The sequence below is a fragment of the Bombina bombina genome, chromosome 5 (genome assembly GCF_027579735.1).
Source record: "Bombina bombina isolate aBomBom1 chromosome 5, aBomBom1.pri, whole genome shotgun sequence".
Lineage (NCBI taxonomy): Eukaryota > Metazoa > Chordata > Amphibia > Anura > Bombinatoridae > Bombina > Bombina bombina.
Genome location: NC_069503.1, coordinates 124,363,242 through 124,385,589, shown reverse-complemented (window position 1 = coordinate 124,385,589; position 22,348 = coordinate 124,363,242). Strand labels below are relative to the sequence as shown.

The following is a 22,348-nucleotide window of genomic DNA, read 5'->3' as shown; positions in this document are numbered from 1 at the left end:
CTAATGGTTTCAGACACAGAAAGATTTCTATATACAGCTCAGAAATAGAGATTCAAATCTACTATGATGACTGATAGATCTGCATATACACCAAGACCCCAGCCATATGAATTTGCATCAGCATCACTGTGCAGCAAAGTCTTATCAAATTGTAGCAGAATATGCAGGTTAAGAAATCAAAGGATGGGATGTGTAAAGAACAGTGACACTTGCACAACATTCTGTACCTGGACTAAAGATGGTGTCAAACAGAAGGCCTTAGAATGGGATGCACTCTGAATCCGCAAAGGTCTCTCCAACTGGTGAGAAAAGTGAGTCTCATTGAGATGCATCTCATGCAGTAGTAATGGGGTCTCTGACAGGGGTGTTTCTGGAAGAGATGGCCTCCCTGGCAGGGGGGATAGTCTCTCTGACATTTGCGTTTCTGGCAGGGACGATGGTCTCTCTGGCAGGTGCATTTCATGCAGGGACGATGGTCTCTCTGGCAGGTGCGTTTCCGGCAGGGACGATGGCCTCTCTGGCAGGGACGATGGCCTCTCTTGCAGGTGCGTTCCCGGCAGGGACAAGGGTCTCTCTGGCAGGTGCGTTCCTGGCAGGGACAAGGGTCTCTCTGGCAGGTGCGTTCCCGGGAGGGAAAAGGGTCTCTCTGGCCGGTCTGTTCCCGGCAGGGACAAGGGTCTCTCTGGCCGGTCTGTTCCCGGCAGGGACAAGGGTCTCTCTGGCCGGTCTGTTCCCGGCAGGGACAAGGGTCTCTCTGGCCGGTCTGTTCCCGGCAGGGACAATGGTCTCTCTGGCCGGTCTGTTCCCGGCAGAGACAAGGGACTCTCTGGCCGATCTGTTCCCGGCAGGGACAAGGGTCTCTCTGGCCGATCTGTTCCCGGCAGGGACAAGGGTCTCTCTGGCCGATCTGTTCCCGGCAGGGACAAGGGTCTCTCTGGCCGGTCTGTTCCCGGGAGGGACAAGGGTCTCTCTGGCCGGTCTGTTCCCGGGAGGGACAAGGGTCTCTCTGGCCGGTCTGTTCCCGGGAGGGACAAGGGTCTCTCTGGCCGGTCTGTTCCCGGGAGGGACAAGGGTCTCTCTGGCCGGTCTGTTCCCGGCAGGGACAAGGGTCTCTCTGGCCGGTCTGTTCCCGGCAGGGACAAGGGTCTCTCTGGCCGGTCTGTTCCTGGCAGGGACAAGGGTCTCTCTGGCCGGTCTGTTCCCGGCAGGGACAAGGGTCTCTCTGGCCGGTCTGTTCCCGGCAGGGACAAGGGTCTCTCTGGCCGGTCTGTTCCCGGCAGGGACAAGGGTCTCTCTGGCCGGTCTGTTCCCAGCAGGGACAAGGGTCTCTCTGGCCGGTCTGTTCCCGGCAGGGACAAGGGTCTCTCTGGCCGGTCTGTTCCTGGCAGGGACAAGGGTCTCTCTGGCCGGTCTGTTCCCGGGAGGGACAAGGGTCTCTCTGGCAGGTCTGTTCCCAGCAGGGACAAGGGTCTCTCTAGCAGGTCTGTTCCCGGCAGGGACAAAGGTCTCTCTAGCAGGTCTGTTCCCAGGAGGGACAAGGGTCTCTCTGGCAGGTCTGTTCCCGGGAGGGACAAGGGTCTCTCTGGCAGGTCTGTTCCCGGGAGGGACAAGGGTCTCTCTAACAGGTCTGTTCCCAGGAGGGACAAGGGTCTCTCTAACAGGTCTGTTCCCGGCAGGGACAAGGGTCTCTCTGGCAGGTCTGTTCCCGGGAGGGACAAGGGTCTCTCTGGCAGGTCTGTTCCTGGGAGGGACAAGGGTCTCTCTGGCAGGTCTGCTCCCGGGAGGGACAAGAGTCTCTCTGGCAGGTCTGTTCCCGGCAGGGACAAGGGTCTTACTGGAAGGTCTGTTCCCGGCAGGGACAAGGGTCTTACTGGAAGGTCTGTTCCCGGCAGGGACAAGGGTCTCTCTGGGAGATCTGTTTCTACCAAGGAAGATGGTCTCTCTAGGAGGTCTGTTTCTGGCAGGGACAATGGTCTCTCTGGGAGATCTGTTTCTGCCAAGGACGATGGTCTCTCTAGGAGGTCTGTTTCTGGCAGGGACAGTGGTCCCACTGGTAGAGCTATTTCTAGCAGGGATGATGACCTCTTTGCAAGGTGTGCTTTTGGCAGGGGCGATGATCCCTCTGGAAGGTCTGTTTCTAGCAGAGGTGATAGCCTCACAGGAGGGTCTGTTTCTAGCATAAGTGATGGTCTCTCTGGAAGGTCTGTTTCTAGCAGAGGTGATAGCCTCACAGGAGGGTCTGTTTCTAGCATAAGTGATGGTCTCTCTGGAAGGTCTACTTCTAGCAGAGGTGATGATCTCTCTGGAAGGTCTGTTGCTAGCAGAGGTGATGGTCTCTCTGGGAGGTCTGTTTCCAGCAGGGACGATGGTCTCTCTAGGAAGTCTGTTTCCGGCAGGGATGGTGGTCCCATGGGTAGATCTGTTTCTGGCAGGGATGATGGTCTCTCTAGGAGGTCTGTTTCCAGCAGGGACAATGAGCTCCCGGGGAGGTCTGTTTCTGGCAGGGATGGTGGTCCCACGAGTAGATCTGTTTCTGGCAGAGTTGATGGCTTTTTAGGAGGGTCTGTTTCTAACAGAGGTGAGGGTCTTTCTGGAAGGTCTGCTTCTAGCAGAGGTGATGGTCTCGGTGGAATGTCTACTTCTAGCAGAGGTGATGGTCTCTCTGGAAGGTCTGTTTTTGACAGAAGTGATAGAGTCTCTGGGAGGTCTGTATCAGATAAAAGTGATAGTGTCTCTGGGAGGTCTGTTTCCGGCAGGAACAATGATCTCTCCTGGACGTCTGTTTCTGACAGGGATGATGGTCTCTCTGCAAGGTCTGTTTCTGGCAGGGTTGATGGTTTCTCAGGAAAGTCTGATTCTAGCAGAGGTGATGGTCTCTCTGGTAGGTCTGTTTCTGACAGAAGCGATAGTGTCTCTTGGAAGTCGGTTTCTGGCAGGGAAAATGGTCTCTCTGTTAGATCTGTTTCTGCCAAGGACGATGGTCTCTCTAGGTCTGTTTCTGGCAGGTACAATGGTCTCTCTGTTAGATCTGTTTCTGCCAAGGACGATGGTCTCTCTAGGAGGTCTGTTTCTGGCAGGGACAATGGTCTCTCTGGGAGATCTGTTTCTGCCAAGGACGATGGTCTCTCTAGGAGGTCTGTTTCTAGCAGGGACAATGGTCTCTTTGTTAGATCTGTTTCTGCCAAGGACGATGGTCTCTCTAGGTCTGTTTCTGGCAGGTACAATGGTCTCTCTGTTAGATCTGTTTCTGCCAAGGACGATGGTCTCTCTAGGAGGTCTGTTTCTAGCAGGGAAAATGGTCTCTCTGTTAGATCTGTTTCTGCCAAGGACGATGGTCTCTCTAGGTCTGTTTCTGGCAGGTACAATGGTCTCTCTGTTAGATCTGTTTCTGCCAAGGACGATGGTCTCTCTAGGAGGTCTGTTTCTGGCAGGGACAATGGTCTCTCTGGGAGATCTGTTTCTGCCAAGGACGATGGTCTCTCTAGGAGGTCTGTTTCTAGCAGGGACAATGGTCTCTTTGTTAGATCTGTTTCTGCCAAGGACGATGGTCTCTCTAGGAGGTCTGTTTCTGGCAGGTACAATGGTCTCTCTGTTAGATCTGTTTCTGCCAAGGACGATGGTCTCTCTAGGAGGTCTGTTTCTGGCAGGGACAATGGTCTCTCTGGGAGATCTGTTTCTGCCAAGGACGATGGTCTCTCTAGGAGGTCTGTTTCTGGCAGGGACGGTGGTCCCACTGGTAGAGCTATTTCTAGCAGGGATGATGATCTCTTTGCAAGGTGTGCTTCTGGCAGGGGCGATGATCTCTCTGGAAGGTCTGTTTCTAGCAGAGGTGATAGCCTCACAGGAGGGTCTGTTTCTAGCATAAGTGATGGTCTCTCTGGAAGGTCTGCTTCTAGCAGAGGTGATGATCTTTCTGGAAGGTCTGCTTCTAGCAGAGGTGATGGTCTCTCTGGGAAGTCTGTTTCTGACAGGGGCGATGGTTTATCGGGAAGGTCTGTTTCTAGCAGAGGTGATGGTCTCTTGGGAAGGTCTGTTTCTAGCAGAGGTGATAGTATTTCTGGAAGGTCTGCTTCTGACAGAAGCAATAGTGTCTCTGAGAGGTGTGTTACTGACATGGGCGATGATCTCTTTGGGAGGTCTGTTCCTGAAAGATGAAATTGTCTCTCTAGCAGGTGAGTTTCTGGGAGGGATGATGATCTCGCTGGAAGAAGTGTTCCTAGTACTGTTGATGGTCTCTTTTGGAGGTGTGTTTCTTGCCAGGGCGATTGTCTCTCTGTAATGTGTGTTTCTGTCATATGTACTAGTGTCTTTGAGATGTGTGTTTCTGTTAGGGGTGATTGTGTCTCTGTGAGGTGTGCTTCTGTCAAGGTTGGTGGTGCTCCTGGTGTGTAAACTTCTGTCATGGGAGTCTCTCGTATTCGTGTTTCTGGCAGAGGTGATGGCCTTCCTGAGATTTGAATTTCTGGCAGGCGTGACAATATCCCTGAGATGTGTGTTTCTATCAGGGGGGGTGGTGTCCCTAAGATGTGTGATTCTCTCAGGGGTGATGGCTTCCCTGAAATATGTATTTCTGGCAGGGGTGGTGATCTCTCTGGGGGGTGTGTTTTTGTCACAAGTGATAATTGTTCATGGAGCAGTGTTTCTGGTAAGGGTGAGGTACTCTTTCGGAGATATATTTCTTGTTTGCATGATTTTCCCTTTGAGATATGCATTTCCGGCAAGGATGTTGGTCTCTCTTGGAAATGTGTCTCTGACTGTGGCAAGGGTCTCTCTCGGATGTGTATTTCTGGCAAGACCGATGATTTCTCTGGAAGGAGCGATGATCTCTTTTGGAAACATGTTTGTGACAGGCTTAATGGGCTCTCTTCGCTTCTCTCTGAGAGGTGTTTTTCTGTAAAATTTATTGGTCTCTCTGGAGTGTGTGTTTCTGGAAGAGGCAGTTGTCTCTCTTGAAAGTTTGTTTTTAGAAGGGTTGAGGGTCTCTCTGGAAAGTGCATCTCTAGAAGGGCCAAGGGTATCTCTGGGAGATGTGTTTTTGGTAGCGTAGATGGTTTCTCTAGGAGGTTTGTTTCAGACAGTCTCTCGGGAAGATGCGTTTCTGGCTGGGATAATGGTTTCTCTGGGAGTTGTGTTTCTGGCAAAAGCAATGGTCTCTCTGGAAAGTGTGTTTCTAGAGGAGTCGAGTGTCTCTCTGGGGGGTGTTTTTCTAGCTGGGGAGAGAGTCTTTCTTGACGGTGCATCTTGAGCTGAGAAGAGGGTCTTTCTGTGGAGTGTGTTGTTAACAGAGGTGAATGCCTCTCTAAGAGGTGTGTTTCCAGAAGAGGGAATGATCTCTCCAGGAGTGCCGAGGGGCTCTCTGGGACGCAAGTTTCTAGTAGGGAAGATGCTCTCTCTTGTAGCACTGAAGGTTTCTCTGGAGGTTGCAAAGGGCTTTCTGCTTTTTCTTTGGGCTTCCTGAGTTGATCCTGCAAATGTAACATTCTAGTTAGTATATTTTATGTATACTCTTCATGAAGACAATTAATAAAATTTACTGGTACAGGTAAAATACTATTTGCTCCTGCCTGTAAGTCACAATCTTATCTGCTTATGCCTTTGGTTTGTTTTTTGTGTTCTAAAATGCAAATAATAGTTTATATTTATTTAAAACAACAATTATTACTTAACTGATTACAGTACTATACTATCTTACTGAGGGTACTTTATAAACAAAAGTATTAAAAACTATAAAACTACCTTGAGGTTACATGTATAAGCTGTATTATGATATGTTAATATTGCCTAAATATCATAAGGTGTTTACATTTTGTTTAATCCCCTCTCCAAACTCTACTATTTAAAAGATGCAAAAATTCCAAACTATTCCGAAATCTAAATCTTTTCTGGTCCCAAGCATTTTGGATAAAAAGCTTTTTTTTATCATTTTATTTTTAAACAAAAGATCAAAAAAAGTTTGGAAGTCAGAATAAATTTGGATTTTGAAATTCCATATTAGGGAATTTGTGCCTGTACCACATGACCAAGTAATCCAAGAAATAATATTATCCTAAATAAAAGTTACATAGGGAGACAACATTTATACAATAAACTTTTGTCTTTAAAGGGATAGTAAACCCAATTTCTTTCTTTCATGATTCAGATAGAGCATGCAATTTTAAGCAACCTTCTAATTTACTCCTATTATCAATTTTTCTTCGTTCTCTTGCTATCTTTATTTGAAAAGGCAGGAATGAAAGCTTTGGAATCTGACTATTTTTTGTTCAGTATCCTGGATAGGGCTTGCTGATTGGTGACTGCATTTAGCCAGGCAAGCGCAACCCAGGTTCTCAAACTAAAATGGGCCGGCTCCAAAGCTTTTTTCCCCTGCTTTTTCAAATAAAGATATAGCAAGAGAACAAAGGAAAATGGATAATAGAAGTAAATTAGAAAGCTACTTAAAATTGCATGCTCTATCCGAATCACGAAAGACAAAATGTGGGTTTAGTATTCCTTTAAGGTCGGCAGCGGTACTGATAACAGAAATATTATGTTATGTAAGATAGCTTAATTTAAGGTTAGAAACCTTAGTAGTTATGGACAGAAAATGACATTTTGTCACAAACAAATCACAGAGCCAAGATTGTAAATTATAAGCAAGAAATAAAAGAAAGACACATCACGTCTAACAACTCAGAATGTTAGAGATAGAAAGAGATATTGAAGCAGAAGTTAGTTGCTCCTTCAAGTCTGACTTGAAGGAATTGGATACCTCTATTTACTTGGTTTAAAAGCCCCAGGCCGGCTCTCTTCTACTCTTATTGGGGTGAAAATCAAGTCTGCAATGTTTTAAGAAGATGAAAATACTACATTGTTGACATACAAAAAGCTTAAAGAGCCATAAAATGTTTATTAATTGCAAGCGGTTTGATATTCTACGTTGGCTTTAGGACACCTGTGGACTCTCTCTGGTTTTCTAAGAACTTCAACAAAGTCAAGAACATTTTCTTGGTTTTGTTAAAGAGCTATTAGAACCCCTCATACTTTTCAGTATAAATTCTACTTTGAAAGACCAAAAAGCAAAATCTGTAACCAAGGGTTTTTGAAAAGCTTCTGTTCTATTCTCAGTGTGTTCATGTACACTGCAACCTGTGGTTATCCAGATAATCCAGATGTGAGAACTGATTTTTTTATTACATCAGTAAAGTACACCTGCCCTGAGAGGAGTCTGCTTAAAAATACATTAACCATATGAAACAGCTGGGCAGTACCTACCTGTGGGTCCTTGGGCTGGTGCTGGCAACTACCAGTTGGGGGGAGGTCAGTGCAGGGGACATTGTGTGTTACTGATTCCTGCTCCAGAAAATTAAGCACAATCTGGGGAAAAAAGCAAAGGAAAAATACATAAAAAGTGTGCAGTTCTTGAATTTCTTTTTTTTTAAATATTTGGCGTCCTGTTGGAAGTAATTATAGACTAGAGTCTGTGTATTGATGGTTGTGAAGTCAGATACACAAGATAACAATGACTCATACGAGTAAATATTAAAAAGACATTATACTGAAAATGTAATTACTTATAAATTAATGTAAATTACAGCAATGCAATTTACACTTACGATTTACTGTTGTTTTTTTTTTTTTTTTTAAAGATAATTTTTATTTGAGGTAAAGAAAAATTATGACATACAAAGAATTACAGCACATTATATTGGCATAATACAATTGCCTGCAACAAGGTACATTGATTACGTTGCTCATTAAAATTACATATGTAAAAAAAAAAAAACAGCGTCTGCTATTTAAATATCAAGATACTAGTAATGTTTATAGTTGCTGTAATAAAGAAGAGAGAAAAACACTTCAACAGTATGCCAGTGAGAAAAAAAAAAACTGTGTCTAAACCTCAGATTTTAGTTAGTATCACACTGAGAATAAGTAATGTCAAGTTAAAGCCCAGAATGAACAATAAACAAACAATAATATATGGCTGATAAGATATGCAGATACAAATATTAAGTAAGAGAGGATCTAAGCCTCTCGATTCTGGGCTACTAGGGTGAGGATTATTAGTATTATGATTGCGGTATAAGAGAGATAAACCGCTTAATTCGTACTCCATAACTAGGAGGTACATTACATGTGGTGGTGGTGGTGGGGGGGGGGGGAGGTGGTTATTCGGATTATTAACATATCTAAAACAGAAAAGGACCACATTTTTGCATAAAATATATGAGAATAATATAAATCAGATACTAGTATCATGCATGAATACAATTATACACTGTGGAATAATAATGATAAAAATAATAAAAAAAATATTGCTACAGACAATATATGGCAACTAGTAGTCTTATACCTACACTGATGCATTAGTAGGAGTTCAGCAGAAAGAGGGCTATGTTGGATACATGGAAGTTGTTTTCCTGCATTAACTTAGTTGAATCCTATGACTTGTGCAATAACTATATAAATAAAGCCGGCAGTAGAAGCCCTATTATACACATAGGCTAGTGGGAACAGATATCTCTAAGGTAAGTTTGAGAGTAGAGCTATAAGGGGCCCTGCTAAATGTATAAGGTGGAGAGGCTGGTGTTTAAAAACTCTTAATATAACTGAATGAGGCAACTGTATACAATCGCAGATAACAGTACAAACATTGATAAGCAAAATATAGCAACAGCACTCTGAACATGAGAAGTCCTAATCTCTGTACCAAGAACTTGTTACAGACCAAGCACAGTATGATCTGCTTAGAGCTATACCTTTTTGAAATGGGCCAGAGAACTGTGTAGAGATGTAACTTATGTAGGGTAAAATAGATCCTTATATATGCAGATGTCACAGAGGAATATGATAGAGACTCTTGGAGGGCTATAAATGCAATAGAGTACTTGCTGAGATGTATAAGTCAGTCCCGCTAACAATAAAGGGTAAAACATACAAAAGTCACATAGCCTTCATGCAGACTATAATAAACTTGCTACAAACAGACTCCTACAAGGCTATAAACATTCAAAACATGCACAGTGGTTGAGTCCGCAACAGTATAAAGAGAAACCAAGAAATATTGTCAATGTGGGAAGATCACTATTTTCACATTGATCGGCAAAGGGTTATAGCTATCTCAGACATGCCCGCTAATTAAATAGGGCTCCAAGTACACACATACTCTAACATCCAGCGTAGTACCTTCATCCAGAATAAAAAATGTCCTGGCTCGCCCTTAATAAGGTCCATGTACCAAAGTGAAAATCAAACATGGCATTAAAACTGAAATCATAGGATTAACTGAGTATCATTTTACTTCTCACAGTTCCAGTCATGCTCCGGTTCTGCATTCTGCGTACCTCACCACAATCCTAGCCTACTCCGACTTTAGACACAATAGGAGCAAGTCTCTCAGGGCTCCAGAGCAGTTCCATTACAGTTAGGAGACGTGCAGAACCGGGTGTACTGTTAGATGACAGATCCTCAGAGCCAGTAATACCAAAGCACTTTGAGAGCACTCGAGACCCCTGGCTTTCCTTGCCTTCTGGAGCGGCTATACGGGTAAGGTCTTCTTCTGTTTGGCTCTGCAGAACCATGCTTGAAAAGTTAGGATCAATCTCCCCAATCTCCCGGTGAGTCTCGGACCCAGATGATACACCCTCATGGCTATGCAGGTAATGCCGGGGCCCCAAAGCATCCCCGCAATTGGTGTGCACTTCGCCCGGATCCAGAGACCTTGCTGCCAAAGTCCCACAGCTCTCCTCTAATCCTGCAGCTCCATCTAAAGCAGCGGCAAGCCTGATGTGATGTTGGGATAGGAGCTTGCTGATCTCCGCGCATATCTGACCGATGTTAGTCATAGCCACTTTGTGACTGCGAGGGTGATAATATGGCCGCCGTCCATATACCTACGCAGTAGGCTTTCCAGGGCAAACACACTGCTGGTAGTTAGATATCCAAGTTTAGAGCCCTCCGGGTAGCAGGTGGGGTTTAGATGAGTGATCCCACTATAATCCTGTAATTACTTGGGCTCCTAAATCTGATTTAAGGTCCTTTTTAGCTAGATTTAAGCAGGAGCTCAGAGAGTCTGCGACCTCTCTCATGCGCTGCTGGCTCCGCCCCCCCCCGATTTACTGTTGTTTTACTCCCGTTTATTACAGATCATATGTGTTTAACACCTGTGCGTGGATTAAACACATAGTTAAAGCCAGCTACAGAGCAGCAATGCACTACTGGCAGCTAGCTGAAGACATATGGTGAGCCAATGACAAGAGGCATGTGTGTGCAGCTTCAAATCACTAGCTAGCTCCCAACAGTGCAGTGCTGCTCTATAGCATATCAAGATATGCTTCACAGCAAGAGGCACCAAGAGAATGTGTAAATGTGATAGCAAAACTACATTGAAGTCTCAAACTTGTAGACTCTGTCTGAACAATGAAAGTTTAATTTTGTGTCCCTTTATGTTAAGCAGAATTCCACTTCCATTAGCTATGTCCCTTTAAGATAACCATTTCTGCACTTCACTACTAACTTTCTAGCTTGGAAAAGTATATGAGGGCCTAGAACAAACAGCAGAATAACTAAAATTCCGGGTGACTGGACGGACTGGGAGTTGCACATGCACATTACAAAAATGAAAAATGACTATGATACTTTGTTCTGTGTGCGGAGAGATGACTTCTGCTGTAAGCACGAGGCTGCCTGCGAGTGACGGCACCCGGGGCCTCTTCTATTTCTAATGCTTACGAAGAAATGCACATTTAATAGCTGGGTTAGGAGCGCCCCGTGCTGTGCTTCTGCTCACATTTTTCTAATTCAAAATAACTCATTTAAAAAAAAAAAAATCCAGTTGTTTTTTGAATATAATGAACAAAAACATTAATAACAGTTCAAGCATTGCATCAAATTATGTCATTCTTGTTATGTGAATCATAAGTCTTTTTTTGTAGCGGAGATGGGCATGTGCACTCACCTGTTTAACCAGTGACTGGGACCCGTGGCGCAAACACTGGGAGGTAGAGGCGGAGACACAAGGCTGGACCACGGACTCTTGCAATGACACCTGGTGATGCTCCAGCAGACTGCTGACACACTGTGTGATGACAAGACAGGGGGATTACATACATATGTCTAATACACTATATACCCAGCAGGTGCAGCAAGAGTTTAAGCGCATAGATAAGTCATAGGGACTCACATCATCGTCAGAAACATTCCAGGCATAAGAGCCATACCTGGTTTAATGATGACGGCTGAAAGCAGATATGAGAGCAGTTACAACTATCTTGATGGTTGTGTGAGAACTTCCTTCCTTCCCCCTCTGGTTTCCTGAGTTGATCATCACAAGGCTGCAAACATGCAAAGGTCCCTATTACACACAAACTGGGTACCATGACAGTGGCAGATGTCTTTAAAAGTACAAGATTTCCTTTTTATAGTTACATCTTAATCATAGTTATAACTAATGGACATAACAGCAAATACATTCTAGAGTTGTATTCTTTGAGGTTGATTCCACAGGAGATGTGAACTCAAGATTAGTCCAAAGATGCAATGCTACATGAACACATGGTCACATGCCCTCCCAGTAGAAACAGAAACGCAAGGAAGATCTTCCAACACATTTTAGAAATTCTCATTGGAATTAAAACAGATGTAGTACAAGCTCAACAATTTATTCATATTTTATATTGTCTGTTTCTAATTTAGCATTAGACTGCTCAACTACTCAACTCAACTTAACCTTATTAATATCTACAGAGCTAGGACACAAACCAGAACCATCTCACATAAAAAAGGACAACTAACAAGGTTACTTAGCAATGACTATATACACTTAAGGCAAAGACAGGAAAATGTAACTGAAATACCGGGTTAGGTTGCTGCAAGCACCTTCTAACACCATGTTGTGGCTAATATTTCCAAGAACGCTAGGAAACACCAAAAAATGGTGCCACACCAAACCTCAAATACTTTTGTGTGCAGCTAAATTCCATGTATCAATAAATGGAAGAAAATGGAGTCATACATATATAAAAAACCCATTAGACCATCAATTACCACAAAGAAAAGGAAGATACAAAGTGATAAGCAAGGGGACTGGACCATATGACAACACACAGGATGCTGCATGGGTTAACAACTAAAGTCCTTAAATTCATAGGGAAAAACCAAAGGATAATATTTTCAAGCTCACTGGAGTGCTTGTATCTTAAAAAGGTGACAGGTAGGGGCCCTAACAAAGGTTTGAGGGAGGTTAGTCACTTCCAGTGGACAGTGCTGTAATGAAAGCGGTAAAACCTACCTACTCCATATGTGCTAAATAGAAAACAACTCAGCCTATAGTAAGTAGAAACTGACTCAGACAGGAAGAGGAGGAGCTGAATATAGGGGATAGTTGTTAAACCTACTCCAGATGACATCGACTCACCAATACAGACATGGTTCTATAAGAGTGTTAGAAAAATTCTGACATATTTTTTTTCCAATCTGAATTCCCTTAATTACTAGAGCAACAGAGGACCACAGAGTTTGCCTTATATGAGGTGCCGGCTTAATCAGATCCCATGGATTAACAAAAGTCTGGTGCAAAGGGGAAGCCCTTTATTACAGGATGTAGAACACACACATTTAAATAAGGACAGTAACATCACTCCAAACGCCACTTTACCCTATAATCTTCATACCGAAAGCCAAGGGATTGATATAAACATAGTAATGTTCATGTTTGCTGAAGGCGCCATGAGAACCCTTCATGACCTACTAAGGCTACCTGTTAGGGTCTGCTGTGCCCTGTAGTGTTACCTCTGTCTGGGTGCTGGAGTCCACAGACTGCTGGACGCCTTGAGAGGAGCTGGGAGGGGTTTGTCTGGCAAATGCATTTTGGGGCTCCAGGAAGATGAGAACAATCTGTTGGGTACATAAAAAAGATCAGTGTATGTAAGGGAAACTAAATATATCCACAATAGATACATTTGATCCTGTAATATTAAATAAATCATTTAACCAAAGGCACAAAACATTATAATGCTGATGTAATATAGTTTAAGCTTTTGCGTGAACATAGAATCATCTGAAGCCTATAAAATTTTCTTGTTAATCAAAGAGCAAAAAACAGATACCTAGTTCATTGTAATTGGGTTTACTTCGACTGAGCTGGTGTATTTTTTTTTCTTTTTTCTTAAAACTCAATAGATCAGCCTAAAAGTATCTGCACCGATCACAACATAAGGCAAATATTGCACAACTATCAGATAAAGGGCATCATAATTTCATAAAACTGCTTGAACTTGGGGACTCATATTTTGCAGCCATTAGAACACTTGATTTTTCAGGACAAAAAACACTGGGGGGAAAAAAAAATTAAAGCATGCTTTGCAGTCCTTGTATTTGTATCCAGCAATGTATATGAGACATGATTAAGGGCTTTTATGCTTGACCCCTATAAAGAAATAAAGGATTTGATTTGATTTCCTGCGGCTGGACTTATCTGTTTCTTGTACATGAGGGAGTGGCCTTCCCTGTTGGTGCGTGCAGGTGCTGCTAAAACCACTCTACTAATATATCCAGCAATGTATAAACAGTGTCCTGAGCTTTCGGTTTGCAAACCATTTTTTAACATTTTAAATATACATTTTTTTCCTTTAGAGGCTTGTGGCAATTCAGCCAATCAGAAACTACATTGAATGAGCAGTTTTAGTCTATGGGATTGAGTTTTTTTTTTATTATTAGGGTATTTGTTTTCTAAGAGATAAGTAAAGCACAATTGTGCATATGTGATAGCGCTTCATAAACAGCCCTTTTTCAGCAGATTATACAACACTTGTCAGTGAAGTGACAGATCTATCCCCGGCTGCTAGAGCAGATGAAACTGTTACAAGGGTCACTGCAGTGTATTTAGTAATCAGGAGCAGTACTGCAATATATTTTTACTTGAACAAATGTTTCTTTTTGATTTACTATTTCTCCACCTACAGGCACTTCCCCAATAAGTCCCCAATGACTGGGAAGAATACTTTCTGCATTGTGTGATATATCTACTATATTATATAACTCATCACCTTCTGCAGATAAATATGATATTAGTGCAGTGCTCCTTTGTATCCCCCAGGGACTATAGCCAGACAGAGCATTAAGACAATATACTTCAATTATCCCATATGCTTTGTTCTCTTGGTATCCTTTGTTGAAAACCATACCTAGGTAGGCTCAGGAGCAGAAATGTACTTCTGTGAGCTAGCTGGTGATTGATAGTTACACACATGTCTCTTGTCATTGGCTCCCCTGATGTAATAGAGCAATAACAAAATGTGCTTGCACTTTTATGTTGTTTCAATGCTTAATGTGCATTTGTACCTAGCAAAAAAAAACAAATTATGCTTACTTGATAATTTGCTTTTCTTCTGATGGAAAGAGTACACAGTTGCATTCATTACTTTTGGGAAATAAGAACCTGGCCACCAGGAGGAGGCAAAGACACCCCAGCCAAAGGCTTAAATACCTCCCCCACTTTCCTCATCCCCCAGTCATTCTGCCAAAGAACAAGGAACAGTAGGAGAAACATCAGGTGAAAAGGTACCAGAAAAATATAAGGACGCTCCACATAAAATTACAGATGGGGAGCTGTGAACTCTTTCCATCAGAAGAAAAGGAAATTATCAGGTAAGCATAAATTTATGTTTTTCTTCTTAAATGGAAAAAGTCCACAACTGCATTTATTACTTTTTGGAAAACAATACCCAAGCTATAGAGGACACTGAATGCCAAGACGGGAGAGTACATTAGGCGGGCCATACTGAGGGTACCAGGCCTGAACCTCTACCCAACGAAAAATCCCGCTTCGTTCAAAGCCAAGAAAAAAATTCAAAGGAAAAGCCCCAGTGACACTAACTCGCAGCTAGTCCAGTCAAACCAGAGACCGCAAAACGGACTCAAAATGAGCCGACAGTCCACCAAGGACACCGCCGCCCAACAGACGGTCCCCCACAACGCATCCCTCACAATGAAGGGAAACCCAGCCGAAATCCTCAAGGGGACAAGGCAAAGGAGGACCGAGAAAACCGCAAGGTCCCTGAACACAAGAAAAAACACCTCCGAGAGTGGGCCCTGCTCACAGACACCCAAATGGACCCAACAGGGAAGGAGGTCAAGCCTATACCAAGCGAAACCCGGGATAATACCGGGCATGGAGACAGAAAAGACGTCTCCTCAACATCCTGCAAGCATGGAATGCAACTAAAGGGGCAAAATCCTCCCAGTGCTTGTCCATAGAATACTAAAGGATTTGACCGTAAAAAAAACGTGTGATAGCCCCAGGTGAAACCCAAAGCTTGAGAACACAGAGTCCATAACTGGACGGCCCAGAGGATGCTTGCAAGGATAAGAAGGAGTCCTCAAGAAAGACAGACCGCATAAAAACAGCCCCTCGACAGAGGGCACGCTCCAGGCCATCTAAGCCGCCGGACCTACTCACAGGTCCCTAGAAAAGGGGAACACAAAACCTCCATCGAGGCCCCCCGAGGAGAGTATACCCTCAGAACCCGAAGGAAAAGTAAATCCTCTCCTGTCAAAGGAGCAAGGAAAATTCATCTCCTAGGAAACTGAGCTATCAGGATAAACTCAATAAGCTCACACATCCAGTAGAGACTGCGACCCATAGACCACTCGGGCATCCTGATCTGTAGACCCACACCCAGCTGGACCAACTCAGTCACAGGGATCCAAGACAGGGAACAAAAGAATCCCGAAAATGGTACAAGAACAAGCGTAAAGATGGTACAGTAATTTCCCCAGAGTACAAGTATAACTTGACTCTGAAACCAGACAAGGCCATAGAGCTAAGGATCCAAATAAGGCCCCACAGTCTGACTTGGAGCCAGCAAGATCCCAGGTGGAACCAATTCCACCCTTCACTTCCCGACCAGGAGGACCCTAAGAATGGACTAAATCTCCATAGGAGGGAAAATATTCCCTAAAGAAAAAGTGGAAGAAGCCGGAAAGGCAACAACTGTCCTCAAGGCCCAAAACCACAGGCCAAATCGGGAAGAAAAATCCCCAACACAAATACACGAGTACACTGGCAAACTGACCAGGGGAATGCAAACTTAATGCGCACCAGAAATTGGAAACCAAAACCAGCAGCTGGGTAAAAACCCACAACCCTTGAGGCGCAAGCCACACAGCTAACCCTTAGATGACATGGATTACTCTGCTGTAAAGAGTAAGAAATACTCCTAAAACCAGGCCAAACCTGAGCCGGTCAGGTAGACGGAGCAAGGACATAGCCAAAGTTCCCACTACCGTGGAACACCCGACCAACCCTGAGATCCAAGATTCCAAAACAACCCAAGACTGGGTCAGGAAGAAGGCCAAGCGAATCCTCAGAAAACAGAAATCTCAGGGAGAGAAACAGGTCTGGACGCCTAATAGTTCAGGAAACCTTACCCTGGAACTAAACATCCCAACTGGCCAAAAAGCCAGAAAAGGGAAATGGACAAATATCCAGAGAATCCAGATAGCGAGAACTCGAAAGTTCCAACCAAAGGAAGGAACCACCCCTAGCCAAAGTCCAACGCTCCAAGGAGCAGGGCTAGAAGTCGTATGAAGGGACTTCCCAGCCTTAGGACAACAGAAGGGATACCTCGAGGTCCACAAACCCCTACTAGCAGGGCTGGTCTCCTCATCACCTCCACATAGGCAGAGGACACAGGGAAGAGAAGGGCGCTAAACTTTCCCAGCTCCGGGGAACCCCGAGCTACGCAAAATCCCCACAGGGATCGACCATCATCCGGAACGCTGATCCCTAAAAGGAGATCTAACTCACCCGGAGACATATATGGAGACCCAAAGGTCCATAACTCAGTCGGACCATCACGTCCAAGAGTAAAAGCTGTATCTAGATACACTAGAAACGGCATACACATACACCCACAAGGTGCCGAGAGCCGCAATAGGCTTCAAATTGCAAAACCTTCCGCATTCTGGACAGCTATCCATACAAGCTGTAGGATCAAGTCCCAACAGGACCATCCAGAGGCCTAAAACTGAAGGCCAAACCACTCAAACAGCGGTGACGGGGCCTAAAACCCCCCCAACCCAACTCTAGGATCTGATTAAATCAGATGTCAGATAGAGTGATGCAACGGAACACTCCCCCGTCCAGTCATCTATGACTGGAGGCTCTAAGGACTGAGACAATCCTTCCCGCCTCACAAACCCACCGGTTTGTCTCGAATGCTTAGTGGAACATGAAAAACAATGATAACTTGAGCACTAAGCGCTTCTACGGAACCAGCTCAGCAGAACAGCGCCACGTTTCTGAACAGCCGCAAGACGGAACGAACCTGAAAGGACCAGCCTGTACCAGGGGTCCTAACCGGCAAGCTGCAAAAACTTTCCCTTATAGGGGAAAACGAAACAGACATTTTTAAACGTAGGACTAACATGTCCAAGCAACTTCCGTAGAAGTAACAAAGAGTATCAATCCTAGATGGTTCCTGAAGGAAACAAAAACAGAATTTATGCTTACCTGATAAATTACTTTCTCCAACGGTGTGTCCGGTCCACGGCGTCATCCTTACTTGTGGGAATATCTCTTCCCCAACAGGAAATGGCAAAGAGTCCCAGCAAAGCTGGCCATATAGTCCCTCCTAGGCTCCGCCCACCCCAGTCATTCGACCGACGGACAGGAGGAAAAATATAGGAGAAACCATATGGTACCGTGGTGACTGTAGTTAGAGAAAATAATTAATCAGACCTGATTAAAAAACCAGGGCGGGCCGTGGACCGGACACACCGTTGTATAAATTATTTTATCAGGTAAGCATAAATTCTGTTTTCTCCAACTTTGGTGTGTCCGGTCCACGGCGTCATCCTTACTTGTGGGAACCAATACCAAAGCTTTAGGACACGGATGAAGGGAGGGAGCAAATCAGGTTACCTAAACGGAAGGCACCACGGCTTGCAAAACCTTTCTCCCAAAAATAGCCTCCGAAGAAGCAAAAGTATCAAATTTGTAAAATTTGGCAAAAGTGTGCAGTGAAGACCAAGTCGCTGCCTTACATATCTGGTCAACAGAAGCCTCGTTCTTGAAGGCCCATGTGGAAGCCACAGCCCTAGTGGAGTGAGCTGTAATTCTTTCAGGAGGCTGCCGTCCGGCAGTCTCATAAGCCAATCGGATGATGCTTTTAAGCCAAAAGGAAAGAGAGGTAGAAGTCGCTTTTTGACCTCTCCTTTTACCAGAATAAACAACAAACAAAGAAGATGTTTGTCTGAAATCTTTTGTAGCCTCTAAATAGAATTTTAGAGCACGGACTACGTCCAAATTGTGTAACAAACGTTCCTTCTTTGAAACTGGATTCGGACACAAAGAAGGTACAACTATCTCCTGGTTAATATTTTTGTTAGAAACAACCTTTGGAAGAAAACCAGGCTTGGTACGCAAAACCACCTTATCTGCATGGAACACAAGATAGGGCGGAGAACACTGCAGAGCAGATAACTCAGAAACTCTTCTAGCAGAAGAAATAGCAACCAAAAACAAAACTTTCCAAGATAGTAACTTAATATCTATGGAATGTAAAGGTTCAAACGGAACCCCTTGAAGAACTGAAAGAACTAGATTTAGACTCCAGGGAGGAGTCAAATGTCTGTAAACAGGCTTGATCTTAACCAGAGCCTGAACAAATGCTTGAACATCTGGCACAGCTGCCAGTCTTTTGTGTAGTAAGACAGATAAAGCAGAGATCTGTCCCTTTAGAGAACTTGCAGATAATCCTTTCTCCAAACCTTCTTGTAGAAAGGAGAGAATCCTAGGAATTTTTATCTTATTCCATGGGAATCCTTTGGATTCACACCAACAGATATATCTTTTCCATATCTTATGGTAAATCTTTCTAGTTACCGGTTTTCTGGCCTGAACCAGAGTATCTATCACAGAATCTGAAAACTCACGCTTCGATAGAATCAAGCGTTCAATCTCCAAGCCGTCAGCTGGAGGGAAACCAGATTTGGATGTTCGAATGGACCCTGAACAAGAAGGTCCTGTCTCAAAGGTAGCTACCATGGTGGAACCGATGACATATTCACCAGGTCTGCATATCAAGTCCTGCGTGGCCACGCAGGAGCTATCAAGATCACCGAGGCCCTCTCCTGATTGATCCTGGCTACCAGCCTGGGAATGAGAGGAAACGGTGGAAATACATAAGCTAGGTTGAAGGTCCAAGGGGCTACTAGTGCATCTACTAGAGTCGCCTTGGGATCCCTGGATCTGGACCCGTAGCAAGGAACCTTGAAGTTCTGACGAGACGCCATCAGATCCATGTCTGGAATGCCCCATAATTGAGTTATTTGGGCAAAGATCTCCAGGTGGAGTTCCCACTCCCCCGGATGGAATGTCTGACGACTCAGATAATCCACCTCCCAGTTTTCCACACCTGGGATGTGGATCGCAGACAGGTGGCAGGAGTGATCCTCTGCCCATTTAATTATTTTGGTCACTTCTTTCATCGCCAGGGAACTCCTTGTTCCCCCCTGATGATTGATATAAGCAACGGTCGTCATGTTGTCTGATTGGAATCTTATGAATCTGGCCTTTGCTAGTTGAGGCCAAGTCCTGAGAGCATTGAATATCGCTCTCAGTTCCAGAATGTTTATCGGGAGAAGAGACTTTTCCCGAGACCATAGACCCTGAGCTTTCAGGGATTCCCAGACCGTGCCCCAGCCCACTAGACTGGCGTCGGCCGTGACAATGACCCACTCTGGTCTGCGGAAGCTCATTCCCTGGGATAGATTGTCCAGGGTCAGCCACCAACGGAGTGAATCTCTGGTCTTCTGATCTACTTGAATCATTGGAGACAAGTCTGTATAGTCCCCATTCCACTGTTTGAGCATGCACAGTTGTAATGGTCTTAGATGAATTCGTGCAAAAGGAACTATGTCCATTGCTGCAACCATCAACCCTACTACTTCCATGCACTGCGCTATGGAAGGACGAGGAACAGAATGAAGAACTTGACAAGTGCTTAGAAGTTTTGACTTTCTGACCTCTGTCAGAAAAATCCTCATTTCTAAGGAATCTATTATTGTTCCCAAGAAGGGAACTCTTGTCGACGGAGACAGAGAACTTTTTTCTATGTTCACCTTCCATCCGTGTGATCTGAGAAAGGCCAGAACGATGTCTGTATGAGCCTTTGCTTTTGACAGGGACGACGCTTGTATTAGAATGTCGTCCAAGTAAGGTACTACTGCAATGCCCCTCGGTCTTAGAACCGCTAGAAGGGACCCTAGTACCTTTGTGAAAATCCTTGGAGCAGTGGCTAACCCGAATGGGAGGGCCACAAACTGGTAATGCTTGTCCAGAAAGGCGAACCTTAGGAACTGATGATGTTCCTTGTGGATAGGAATATGTAGGTACGCATCCTTTAGATCCACGGTAGTCATACATTGACTTTCCTGGATAGTGGGTAGAATCGTTCGAATGGTTTCCATCTTGAACGATGGTACCCTGAGAAATTTGTTTAGGATCTTCAAATCCAAAATTGGTCTGAAAGTTCCCTCTTTTTTGGGAACTACGAACAGATTGGAATAAAATCCCATTCCTTGTTCCTTTATTGGAACTGGGTGTATCACTCCCATCTTTAACAGGTCTTCTACACAATGTAAGAACGCCTGTCTCTTTATTTGGTTTGAGGATAAGTGAGACATGTGGAACCTTCCCCTTGGGGGTAGTTCCCTGAATTCCAGGAGATAACCCTGAGAAACTATTTCTAGCGCCCAGGGATCCTGAACATCTCTTGCCCAAGCCTGAGCAAAGAGAGAGAGTCTGCCCCCCACTAGATCCGGTCCCGGATTGGGGGCTACTCCTTCATGCTGTTTTGTTAGCAGCGGCAGGCTTCTTGGCCTGCTTACCCTTGTTCCAGCCTTGCATCGGTTTCCAGGCTGGTTTGGGTTGTGAGGCATTACCCTCTTGCTTAGAGGATGCAGAATTAGAGGCCGGTCCGTTCCTGAAATTGCGAAAGGAACGAAAATTAGACTGGGCGTGGCCCTTTCCCCCAGTGATGTCTGAAATAATCTCTTTCAATTCTGGTCCAAATAGGAGTTTTACCTTTGAAAGAGATGTTAAGCAATTTTGTCTTGGATGACACATCCGCTGACCAAGACTTTAGCCAAAGCGCTCTGCGCGCCACGATAGCAAACCCTGAATTTTTCGCCGCCAATCTAGCTAATTGCAAAGCGGCATCTAAAATAAAAGAGTTAGCCAACTTAAGTGCGTGAACTCTGTCCATAACCTCCTCATATGGAGTCTCTCTACTAAGCGAGTTTTCTAGTTCCTCGAACCAGAACCACGCTACTGTAGTGACAGGAACAATGCACGAAATGGGTTGTAGAAGGTAACCTTGCTGTACAAAAATCTTTTTAAGCAAACCCTCCAATTTTTTATCCATAGGATCTTTGAAAGCACAACTATCCTCGATAGGAATAGTAGTGCGTTTGTTTAGAGTAGAAACTGCCCCCTCGATCTTAGGGACTGTCTGCCATAAGTCCTTTCTGGGGTCGACCATAGGAAATAATTTCTTAAATATAGGGGGGGGGGAACAAAAGGTATGCCGGGCTTTTCCCACTCCTTATTCACTATGTCCGCCACCCGCTTGGGTATAGGAAAAGCGTCGGTGTGCACCGGAACCTCTAGGAACTTGTCCATCTTGCATAATTTCTCTGGAATGACCAAGTTGTCACAATCATCCAGAGTAGATAACACCTCCTTAAGCAGTGCGCGGAGATGTTCTAATTTAAATTTAAATGTCACAACATCAGGTTCAGCTTGTTGAGAAATTTTTCCTGAATCTGAAATTTCCCCATCTGACAAAACCTCCCTCATGGCCCCTTCAGATTGGTGTGAGGGTATGACAGAACAATTATCATCAGCGCCCTCCTGCTCTTCAGTGTTTAAAACAGAGCAATCGCGCTTTCTCTGATAAGTAGGCATTTTGGATAAAATATTTGCTATGGAGTTATCCATTACAGCCGTTAATTGTTGCATGGTAATAAGCATTGGCACGCTAGATGTACTAGGGGCCTCCTGTGTGGGCAAAACTGGTGTAGACACAGTAGGAGATGATGTAGTATCATGTTTACTCCCCTCATCTGAGGAATCATCTTGGGCAATTTCATTATCTGTGGCAGTACTGTCCTTACTTTGTTTGGACGCTATGGCACAATTATCACACAAATTTAAATTGGGAGACACATTGGCTTTCATACATATAGAACATAGCTTATCCGAAGGCACAGACATGTTAAACAGGCTTAAACTTGTCAATAAAGCACAAAAAACGTTTTAAAACAAAACCGTTACTGTCTCTTTAAATTTTAAACAGAAAAACAG

General features: G+C 44.4%; 1 protein-coding gene across 1 annotated transcript in view; it reads right to left on the bottom strand.

The window, feature by feature from the left end:
* LOC128660067 (uncharacterized) overlaps positions 1-22,348 on the bottom strand; it is a 279,471-nt gene that overhangs the window by 175,429 nt on the left and 81,694 nt on the right. Inside the window, exons 5-9 of the mRNA XM_053713672.1 lie at positions 12,769-12,873; positions 11,199-11,312; positions 10,937-11,056; positions 7,252-7,353; positions 228-5,465 (exon numbers count right to left, since the gene is read on the bottom strand). Of these exons, the coding sequence (XP_053569647.1) occupies positions 228-5,465; positions 7,252-7,353; positions 10,937-11,056; positions 11,199-11,312; positions 12,769-12,873 (5,679 nt within the window). The remainder of the gene's footprint in view (positions 1-227; positions 5,466-7,251; positions 7,354-10,936; positions 11,057-11,198; positions 11,313-12,768; positions 12,874-22,348) is intronic.